The sequence below is a fragment of the Besnoitia besnoiti genome (genome assembly GCF_002563875.1).
Source record: "Besnoitia besnoiti strain Bb-Ger1 chromosome Unknown contig00007, whole genome shotgun sequence".
In the NCBI taxonomy this organism is placed as follows: domain Eukaryota; phylum Apicomplexa; class Conoidasida; order Eucoccidiorida; family Sarcocystidae; genus Besnoitia; species Besnoitia besnoiti.
Window position 1 is genome coordinate 2,081,483 of NW_021703915.1, and position 11,449 is coordinate 2,092,931.

Genomic DNA, 11,449 nt, shown 5'->3' on the forward strand with positions numbered 1-11,449 from the left:
CTTTGCTTTAGCGGAGGAGGCTTTGCTTGTCCGCTAGACACAGTTGAATTCCTACGAGACCGGACGCCACCCCGACTCTCGATCTGGTTCATCTCCTGCCTGCTCTATGCGAGAGCGGATCCGTTCTGTGTCAACTAGACACCACCCGGGGCTTGTAGAAGACGCGTGCAGCGACGTCGCTTCGCTGATATTTCGCGAGTATTCTATCCTTGTGTGTGCAGGCAAAGCAGCGCACGCCGTGCTTCCGTGCAGACGCCAGTGTGTCGCTGGATTAGCGGAGACCGGCGCGAACGCAGTTGCGACCTAGAGCTGCGATTCTGCCTACGGTAGATGCCGCCGGCTCTGTAGACGGCTTCCGCGACGTACTCGTCCCAACTTAGTGGTGTTCGCGATCCGCAAGTTGAAGCTTTCTGCCGTTTTCGCCCTTGTCGGACGTTGGAGAAAAGATCGAAGAACGCGTCAAATGACACTGCGGAGAAGGCGGCTGCGACTACACAGGCTGATGAGGAGAACTTCCAGTCCACACACATCAAAACATCCACTCCTGGTCACCAGAGTAAGGACAGCATCGCCCCATCAACTTTGTGAGACACAACCTGCCACCCCAAACAAGACGCGAGAAACGACGCCCTCCCGAGCTTCACCAAACAACCCGCTTGTGCAGACCCTTCTCCCTCTCTTCGCGCTCCAAGGACCGCTTAGCACGCGTACAGAAAAAAGGATTTCTCGCTCGCCCACGAGACAGTGTCCGCAAGCCTCTCGCTGCTGCTGGAAAACTACAACGGCCAAAAAGCAACGCTGGCTAGCCACAGCCTTGCCTCCTTGAGAACGGGACACCGCGAGAAGTTTACGAGGGTTTCCTCTGGCCCCCAGCTCTTCAAAATTCGAGTGTGCGTGTGCCGCCCGCACCCCGACCATTCTGCATTGCCGCGCGGGGTGAGATGACAACGCGTTTTTCTGAATCATGTATTGAGAGTTTTGTCCATGGAACACAGTCGCGCAGCTCTTCTCACACAGTGGCAAAGCATCACCAGAGACGCTTCTGGTTTTCCACGTGAGCAGGTAGAATCCCTCCAGCAGACTCGACGAAGACACCGGGGAGGCGAAACGGCGTCTTTCCTCTACTCGCTGGCGATCTTCATGACCGTGCGGATGCCGTCGCCAGCATGCAAGAGGCGAATCGCCTCGTTGATGTCCGAGAGCTGCATGCGGTGGCTGATGTATTCGTCTAGCCTGGGGACGACCAAGGCAACACGACACGCACGAAATTTCGCGCCCCCATCACGCAGAGGGCGACTCCCCTGCTCTACACATGCGGCGCGGATAGAAGAGAACAATCGGTGAAAGGCTAGCAGGGCGAGACGCTTTGAAAGAGTCCCGCTAGTATTCCACTGCGCCATTCGCCATCGCCCACGCTGCGTCCAAACTTCGCTCACCGGTTGGCCGTCAGAAGATACACACTTATTAGAAATGTACATATATATAAATAGGCCTTTCGCGAACGCATCCACCTATGGAAAGCTTTCGTGTGCTGCAACAGAGACGCGGCCGGCTACCGCTTTTTTTCGCTTTCTGCTTACTTGATTTCATTGTTAAGGTACATCTGCACGAGCTTGGGCACCTCGGCGCGCGACTGCCAGCCACCGAACGCCGAGCCCTTCCAGGTGCGACCGGTGACCAGTTGGAAGGGACGCGTCGAGATCTCTCCTGAGGCCACTCTGGAAGTCACACGCCGCAGCACACACCCCAAATCTAAGAGACATCGCAGACAGACCGCAGCCGCTGCGCCGTGGTCCAGGCAACGCGAGGCCTCAAGGGATGCCAACCCGAGGTGAGGGTGCGGCAGCCGCGAGAGCGGCCGCCAGACAGACAGAGAAGGGAGGAAGGAAGACGATGCGCAGCAGAGGACGCAGTCGAGAGTACTCTGAATACTTTCCCCCCTTAAGCGCAAGAAAAACACGTCGAAAACTTGCCGCGAAAGAACTCGCTGGTGCTGCCCAGTTCCACAGTGTCATGAAACACGAAGCCTGCTCTCGTCTGCGGGGCGGTGTGCTTACCCGACAACTGTGGAGACACCCCAGCCCTTGTGCGCACATTCGAGGGCCGCGCGCATCACCTTGACGTTCCCGATGCACTCGAAGGAATAGTCGACTCCGCCTGCGAACCCATCGCACACAGGAACGCGCCGACAGCTCCTGTTTGCCCTGCAAAGATCCACTGCGGCCTACGTCGTTGAGAAAGGACAACTAGAAGGGGCATATAACAACAATGTGAAGCGCCTCCTTGTGAGACGACACCCGCGTGGATGCATGCATCTATTCAGCCGGAGAGATATACGGCAAGGCGTGCGCGCACGCGGTTTTCCACATTGCTAGTCGTGTGCGGGCGACACAAGACCCTCAACCCTCACCCCCGCGTCTGGATCTTCCACGCATGACTGCTTTTTTTTCAAACACTTACCGTCAGTAAGCTCGATGATGACATCTTGGATCGGGCGGTCTCCATGGTCGGCGGGGTTGACGCACTTGGTCGCCCCGAACTGGCGGGCGAGCTCGAATTTCTGTGCATTTAAGTCGATGGCAATAATTTCTTTCGCCCCCCGGTGCTTGGCGCCCTCGATGCATGCGAGCCCGACGCATCCAAGTCTGCATCCACAAAAAAAAGACAAAAACCCGTGTCTTCACGAGGACATGAGGCGAGACAGACACACTCGCGCGCTTCGGACCCGCATGACGCGGTGGCAGAAGAAAAAACACAGGTAGAGACAGACGACATCACGAAGACAGCGACCAGTCTCGGGGCTGCATCGTGCCGTGGAGCCTGCATCACGCCACAACGAGTCACGAGTGCGACACGGCCCCTGCGTGTGCCTCCTCCGCCTGCGACAAGCAAGGCTTCCCCCCACAGAGAAAAAAGATACAGGCCATCCAGCCGAAGCATAACGTGTGAGGACAAAGCGCAGCTGCTGCACGAGAGGGGACATCGCAGCACCCCTGACTTGGCTGAGATTCGGGCACAAACAGCCGACTTCACAAAGGTCTGCTAGCTCAGTAGCTCTGGAGCCACGTCCCTGAACCCTACACGGCCCAGTTTCAATTCCATGACGGACACCACGAGAGAGGGCCTCGTGGGGTCACCCTGCTGTGCAGCCACGGCAGCAGGCACTGGAGGAGAGCCCGACGAACCTACAAGCCGCATCGCTATCGTGCATCCTGTCCACAGCCGCGTTCGCTGAGAACGATTCTTCGTTCCTGGCTACCCCAGAAAGCTCCAACTCACCCGAAAACGGCCACAGTCGAGCCCGGCTCAACATTCGCACTGTTCCACACCGCCCCTAGGCCCGTCGCGACCCCGCATCCGAGAAGGCAGACCTGCGCAAAACGAGCGACGCGCGAAGCGGCGATGGGTTTACGAAGAAGAAGCTGATGCCAGAAATGGACGCCTACACTCCTAGATTTCGAAGGAACAACCAATTCACAAGCTCCCAAGCAATAGATCTTGCCAACAGCTCCACGAGATGATGCGGCCTCATCCAGAGCTCGAAGTCATGACGCAGCGCTCAAACTGCTCCCCCCTCAAGCGGGAACAGGCCTCAGACAGAGTAGTGCCTGACGCTTAACGAAGGACAGCTTTTTCTGATCACACGTGGATCTCTGTGTGCGTATACACCTGAGGCATTCCCATGGCGCCTGCACTGCCCCGTTCCGAGATTTGAGTACGCCAGAAGTTTTTTCCAACCGTCAGCGACGCGGCTCTGATATCGTCCTTTTCATGGTCTAGGCGGTACGGACCTTCTCAGGAGCTGCGTCAGGCGCAATGACGGCGACAGACTCCTGGTGACACACAGTGTACTCCGAGAACCTAAAGCGGTAGCAAGCACGAGGAGAGGAGGCCGGCACGCAAAGAATGAAGCAGAGCGAGATAGGGAGACAGGAGCTGCCTCAGAGGGGACATGCGTAGCCTTCGCCGAGTATATTCAACGCCTGCTCACGAAAGCGCCTGCTTTCCGCCGCTTGTCTCTCACGCCGGGAAAGACGGATGCAACAGCTGACTCGCAAACTCTCAGATACAGACGTGCAGCCTCTACACAGTTCTCGGCGAACGCATGCCTGAGGGTTGAGCACAGCCCAAGGCCGGCGGTCTCGTGTTTTTCTTCTTGAATTCAACACATTAATTATATTCCTTGAAGAACGGTTTGAGGATTCGAGTACGGGGCCTTGCGATGAAGGAAGAAGAGACTGGGTGCTTGTTTTCGTTGCCCTCTTCCGCGGTATTCGCGCTGGAGGCTACTCCTCTCTGCTCTGCGCGTGCCTTACGTGGAAGTCCCCATGAAATGATAGATGGGGGAACCGTCGGACTTGAGCGTAAAGCGAGGCTTCCCGTCAGCGGCCATAACGCCCTGACCCGTGAAGGCGCGGATTTTGCCACACAGATTCGTCTTGTGCTTCTCGTAGCCGACACACATCGGGCACTTGCGCCCCTTTAAGTCTCCTTCCAAGCACTGCGCCTGCAACGAAACAGCACCACGCTAGACGGGAGACTTCGCTTGTCGCTCGCGACTCGAAAAGACCGCAGAGACTGCCAGTCGCAAGCATATGTAACGAGAAAGAAGTGATGCACATTCGAGTCAGCAGTGTGCATTTCAAACGCTGCGGCTCCACAAAGAACGCTGTTGATGAACTTTTCCACATCCGGGGCTGTACGGATTCGTGCGCAGACGCGCCCACACACGTGGTCTTTTCGCCGTGGGCATGATACCAAAGTACTAGAGGCGATGTGATCTAGAGACAATAACGAAACATGAGACCGAGCAACCGCCTACATACGCGCACCCGTGCGTACTGCGCATTCATCTATATGAAGCTGGAACACCCAACACGAAACTCAGAGGCGACCGCTCTTCAGGCACTGAATTCGTCAGCACATCCGGAAAGGTGCGTCTATTCGGTGGAGAGAGGGGGACCTTGGCAGCGTGCTGTCTCTTATTCGTCGTCCGTCTTTGCGTCTGTGCCGCCTACTTGACGATTCTCCTGCGGACGCCTCTCTGAATTTGCAAGCTCATACCGCTCCGCGTCCGCTTCCCGACTGCTGCCCGCGAGGAAACGTTCACTTGAAAGCGTGAGTGGGCTTACCTGATAGCAGGGGATGACGAGATCGCCGACTTCGCATGTTGTCACGCCCTCGCCGACGCTCTCGACGACGCCTGTCGCCTCGTGCCCCAAGATACACGGGAAACGACCTTCCGAATCCGCGCCGCTTCGCGTGAACTGCAGCAGACACGTCAACACGGCAGCGATTGACACAGGTGTGGAACGCATCCCGCTCGCACAGCCACGAGTTTCCCTGAGGAAGCCCCGCGTAAGCAGCTCATCGATGGTATGCCCGTGCATACGCGCAGGCGTCCACAAGCGCAGGTATATATCACGCATACATGAAAAGTGGAGGAGAGCTGGGTACGTGCCTGAGCGTTGTTTGCTGGAGAGCGGACGCCGCTCTCACTCCTTCGCCCAGAGGCCTGCGCCAGGCCGACTGTGACTTACTTCGTCGGTGTGACACAGAGCCGAGTACAAGATCTTGATGCGCACTTCGCCCTCCTTGGGTGGATCGACGACCACGTCCGTCAACTAGGAGACAGAGAAACCAGAGAGCAGACAGAGCACCGCGATGCGTGGGGAAAGCAACAGCGAGGCGCACTCGCCAACGAACGAACGTGGGGGAAGGATGGATCACGCGGCTTCAGAACACCGGGAGACCGCGAGGGAAGGGCGCCAAGCAGATATATCGAATCTACGCAGACAGACATGTCAGTTCGCGAAAATCTCACGCTAAGAAAAGACACAGATGACAAGGAGCGAAGTGGAACACTTGCGAAGGAACGGCGACGAAGACGTTGCGTGGGAACGTCTTCGTCGTCGTAAATGGCCCACGACAGGGAAGACCAAAAGGTACACATCATAACCCTACGACGTAGAGAAAGAGAGGGCCCACCGAACGGGCTGTAAGCACACATTCTGACAGCGACGGAGCAAAACACACAATATCACAACTGGAGATAGCTTTTGGTGTGTATGTACACTCATCAACGAGGGCTACTCCGTCGCTCGAAGCTCTCTCCCACCTGCTTCTTTGCTCATCTACACAAAGCTAAATTCACATGAAATCTCATAAATGAGAAATAAAATGATGCAGCGGACAAAGTATGCATAGCTGTTTCTTCCTCTCTCTAACCCACTTGAAGCGGCTCGCCAGGACCGAAGCACACAGCAGCTTTACAGGTGAGGGGCTGCCGCCCATTCTGCGCCTGTCCTTCCGTTGTCATTTTGCGTTGATCCTCAAGAAATTGGACTCTCACAACAATTAGTTTGTTTTCTGTCCTCCGCGTCGTCGTTCGCACCGCTCAATCGTTTGGGCTCCAGGGAAAGGAGAATGACGAAAGTAATACCTCCAGAAATATGGATCGCCGACAGCAAGTTGAACACTTCCGATATGTCACACAGGCGGCAAGTGTTCGCGTTATCACATGCACGGGAAACAGCTGATACTCGGAAAAGAGACCACGCCGAAATACGAAAAGAGCGCTTGTTATACGTACGCACAGGCGAAAGCCACACCGGGATCTGAAGAACACATCTGACAATTCGGGACAGCAACCGGCGAGGGCCTATACGCGCACGCGCTACGAGCGCCACTGATCGCTGATGAGTGATGTGCAGCTCAACTCCGGAACAGAACACGGATGACCGGCGCGCCCATGCTGCGGTCGCCAGCGTAGGAGAACTCGGTACAGCAGGGTAGACCGAGGAAGGTAACTCGACACGCAGACAAACCCCATATTCTTCTTGGCTGGAGCATGCCCAAAAGAGCTGAGACACGACGGCAACCGAGAGTGATACGCATAGTGTCGTACTTACAGAACGGCGGTCACAGCTAGGGACAGCTGCCTGCGACTCCGTCTCGGCGCATGCACGAAACGGAGTGTGTTTGGGCAATGGCTCATGGCCATTGCCCAAACACAGTCTAATACTAACGTTTTCACCTGGAGACGGATCATTGTTAAATCTGTGTTTTTCCTTTCTGAAGGCCATCACCTCCTCCTAGCGTTCGGACTCAAGAAGAAGACAGGGCGCGCCTCTGTGCGCAGGTACGGCGCTCATCGATGCCTACTAAGGCCGCTCCCGCATCGGCCAAACTCGTGTCTGCTTCTGCCATGTTTAGGAATTGTTCCGCCGATACTTTCTAATCTTTTGTTTTCTCTTCTCGCGGCAACCCAGACGAGGGGAAACTCGGGCGTTCCGCTTGCGGAAAAAGGTGCGGCTGTACCGGGCACGATGAGCTCTCGGAGTCTTTCTCATTCAATCTATGGCAGTTCGCGGGTCCCTGCACGGGTAATGCTACAGTGATTCCCGCAGTGTGCATGCGACACCATGTTGCGGCATGGTCAACAATGGCAGTTTTTCCTTGGAGCTATTTCCGCCGACTGCGCCGAAGTCAGATGCGGACGTGCAGAGCATTCGCACTTGGATGCCTCGGATGATCCGGAATAGTGGCGCAGGCTGTCGTCGCGCCTCCAGTTTGACACTGGACTTTCGACTATCGTTGTCTCTGGATGGTACCTCTCTAGCATGCAGCTCTCCCTCGAGGTTTGCCTCCGGCCTCTTTGGTTTTCATCCGCTACTTGTTGTGTTCCCCTGAACCCCTCCCCAGTCCCGGCCTCCTGTCTCTGCCCGTCTCGCCATGCTTTTGTGGACTGCCAGTAGAACGCATGCGTGGTTTACTTGAGCAAAGCATGTATGCTTCTCTTGGTTCGCCCCGGACTGCGCCGTCTGAAGCCACTGGCACTGTTTCTGGGGGCGGGGGGGAAGGGGGGGCGGAGGTCACTCTGTGGGAAGGGGAAGGCCCGGTGACGGGATATGAAAATACGCCTGTTGAGTCATTGCTTTGCACTATGGTGGAACCAACGCCACCTCTTTCGTCTCCCTCATTTTGCTCAGTTTCCTCTGCGTGTCCTTCATCGGAAGCTGTTGTTCAGCATTTTCTGCACCGCCTCGACCAAGTTGAAGAGAGGCCGCACAGTGTCGCAGAAGTGTTGCTGCACGCCCTCACGCATCCTTTGCTCTGCTTTTTTAGTGAACTTCTTGGTCACCCAAAAGTCGCAGGCGTTCGCCGCCTAACAGATGATCACGACTCGTCCCGACTTTCGTGCGTTACCCCCGCCCTGCCGTCCTTCGGACTCCCTGAGCTGCTGGCGACGATGTGCCTGTTTAGCACGGGGACCGTTGAAGACTATCGGGAAGGCCAAGCTCGACGACGACTAATGCACAAGACAGGAGCGGCAAAAACAGGTGGGCCTTCTCTTGCCTGGGCAGCTGAACAAGTTCCGGCGCTTCCGCCCCTTCTTTTGAAGAAGCTGCGGATGCTAACCACGCTGACGCTGGCATCCTATGCCCGCGAAATTCCTTTCGAATTCCTAGCATCTGCTTTGTCCGTGCTGGAGGAAGATGTTGCGCCTGACGCTGCCGACGCAGCTGCTATACAGTCAACGGCTGCACCTCACGGGGCAACTGACCGTGCTACAAGTGAATCCATGACCCAGCCAGGCGAAGGCGTGAGTGTGGAGGCTCTTCGTGCATTTCTAGAAAGCGCGGTAGCAGCTAAAGCGCGCGTGAGTCATGGGGAGGCCGTGGCAGTTGTCCGCTGGTGCACTGCCTCGGGCTGGCTGCGCGCACGAGTCGACGAACACCGGCAGATTGTCTTCGTCGAGGGCGTCATAGGAAGAGATGTAGACAGCCGTGATGACCTTGAACTCATGGAGGAAAGCCTGAAGGTGGTCGCGCGGCGCGCTTACACAGCGATTGAAGCTCTGCAAAGTAGCATTGGCAAACCGTATTTGTGGGAGCGCTAGACCAGAGTGTCAGAGTCGAGCCTGGTTGTACATTAAATCGATGCAAGACTAAGAGTGGGATGACCGACCTCAAGTCGCTTTTCCAAGAGTTCAGACAAAATGTGCGGGTCCCCGCCGCAAGGCTGTGCCCAGACTGAGGCCGGCGGATCTGCACATGACGGCGGAGGAGCAAGCACGGCTTTTCTCTCTTCACTCATCCGTAACAGCCACGCTTTGGCTCAAAAACACAGCACAACGGGATTCTGGTGACGTGCAAGGTGCACTGTGATTAGTTGTCTTCTGTCTCTTCGGTGACCTGGTGATAAGAGGTGACTGCGATTGTTCAGGCGACACCGCGACCTCTAATGAGCGTGATGCGCGCGCGCCGAGCAGTATTCTTTAACACATCCATGCGGCGCAACACATAGTACTAAATGAAACATATCACCGTGATATGGCGGACGACACGGCAACCCAGCCTCGAGTGGCGAACAGCATCGACCTGGCGTGAGTTCTCCATAGAGTGCCTTCTGTGACACTTTTGTGCGCCGCCTGCTTCGACGAGCTGACGTAGAAGTATTTCCTTTTTCCTTCCGCTCGGATGAGCTGTGTGTGCCGAACCCGTGAGTTTGGTTATGGAAGATCCACAGCTGAGCCGGAACAAGCGAGCAGCCATATTATTTCAAACCTCTGGGGAGAGTGCCTTTTGCCAGCCACGAGTATGAAACACGCCCTGACACAGTTCACAAGCTAGTGAAATCGAGGCCGTCTTTGGGCGCCGCCTGCATGCTGCCTGACTAACTCGCCCGTTCCGGTCCACAGTACCGTCACGCGGTGCTGATGCACGCCGGTCCGTGCTCAATATATGCAGCACCTCAAAGGCACTACGTACCGAGCCGTGCTTGCGACGGATTTCTCAATACATCATATACCGTCCCGCTGCATTTCGCGATTCACAGACCTGCTGGAGGTTGCAGGAGATTGCACGTCGCTACGTGTGACACTCGATAGAGTCGGTTACGTTCGCATCAACTGTGACCATTGGTCCTTACCTTGTACACTGTGTCCGCCGGGAGGACAATGGGAATGAACTGAGTGAGTCCCACTAGAATCTTTCAAGCGAAAGGGTGGACACGTCGCTGCTGTGCGAGTCCCCTTCTTCCTCGCATTTGTTCCTGCGTGGTGTCTGTGTTGCCAGGCCTCCCACAAGAATACTGCGCGGTGGAGACTACTTCGCCGGTTGGGTTGGTGGGCATCTCTATCCCAGCCTCTTCGTCACCGGCTGTCTGAACTGGGTCGCTAGTAGCAGGCCTCACTGGGCTTCCTGGCTTCGTCGGAGCAACACCGGCAGTTCTGGGTGCATACGGCTGAGGAACGCAGCCGCAGAGCAACAAAGTGCGCTGAGAAAGACGACTATGTCTACCGACGTGTTGTGCCAACATGTGGGAGCCAGAGAAACCCCAACAGGCCCAACTGGCAACAGCCTGTGTAACCGCAGACCTAACGGACGCCATGTGCCGAGTTACAACTCCAAAAATGGGTCCGCGCTCGTCCCTTGCTGACGAAAATACATCAAACAGCGGATCACGGTTCCACACGGTAATGGTTTACATCTTCAGCCGCTTCGCTAGTTTCTGGACGGATTCCTCTATGAACTCATCCCAGCAGCAAGAATGCGGCAAAAATCGCCTTTGCTTGGTGCAGTTGGCGTACCGACCTCAACCAGCACCAGCATATGCGAAGACGGGCGAAGATACAGCAGCTGCGGGACTGTGGACGGAGGAAAGCAGGTATGGCGCTGACCATTGCCCCCCCCACAAAATGCATGTACTCGCAATCCAAGGGTGCCAGAACTTAGTGAACTACGAAAGACCGCAGTATGCATGATGACTGCACCTTCATGGACCTCGGTGGCAGAGCGACACTAGACGTATGCCGTTAAAGTGGCAGGGGAGCTCACCTGTGCAACTGAAGGACAATATACATGCGGCGGCTGGTTTTTCTTGGCTGCGCATTGGAGCAGCACTCGAACGTCGAGTCACCGTATAATCCTGGTGGGGCCATTCATTGGTATACAGATGTCACCTGCGGACGAAAGTCCCAACAGGACAGCCCGTTCTCTGACCCTGGCGTGGCGCGCACTCCTGGGTAGTCAGCGACTGTCGCGGGCGGATTCGTAGCCAAAACACCATTGTACACACACGAGACGTCATCCTGGCAAGCGATTCTGCTGACCGTCGCCCTTCGGCTGTCGACGATGGCAGCCTGGTCGGGGGCCGGAAGCCGACAAACAAGGGAATGCCTCGCATCATGGTCGAGGATTCTGGCGATGGCGCATTGGGGGACGCCCCTAGTCGAATGCCGTTGCCGGCTTGTACGTCTCCCCATGTCTCCCTTACGCTGCGGCCGCCGCTGCTTAGGAAAGCATGACGGACCACTAGCCCCCAGCGAGCTCGGAGGTGCCACGCTTCCCCAGAACACTCATGAAGCGACGAAAATCACAAAGCAAGACGTAACGCATGAGCCAAATATCGGTGTATACGCCACAGCTGCAAGCATGTGTGACAT

The 11,449-nt window shown here is 56.2% G+C and overlaps 2 protein-coding genes across 2 annotated transcripts; one reads left to right on the forward strand and one right to left on the reverse strand.

Annotated features, from left to right (window-relative positions):
* Nucleotides 1–1,121: 1,121 nt before the first annotated feature.
* Nucleotides 1,122–6,319, reverse strand: BESB_073080 (Zn-containing alcohol dehydrogenase; the record flags this gene model as incomplete). The annotated part of the gene is made up of 10 exons (XM_029365681.1): nt 1,122–1,233; nt 1,581–1,718; nt 2,058–2,157; nt 2,461–2,645; nt 3,280–3,371; nt 3,792–3,861; nt 4,317–4,507; nt 5,133–5,267; nt 5,541–5,624; nt 6,233–6,319. 10 exons carry the CDS (start codon nt 6,317–6,319, stop codon nt 1,122–1,124), a joined length of 1,194 nt encoding a protein of 397 aa, XP_029218165.1.
* A 1,467-nt stretch (nt 6,320–7,786) lies between these two features.
* BESB_073090 (uncharacterized protein) lies at nt 7,787–8,902 on the forward strand (the record flags this gene model as incomplete). The annotated part of the gene is made up of 1 exon (XM_029365682.1): nt 7,787–8,902. The coding sequence occupies one exon, from the start codon at nt 7,787–7,789 to the stop codon at nt 8,900–8,902; it is 1,116 nt and encodes a 371-aa protein (XP_029218166.1).
* Nucleotides 8,903–11,449: the final 2,547 nt, after the last annotated feature.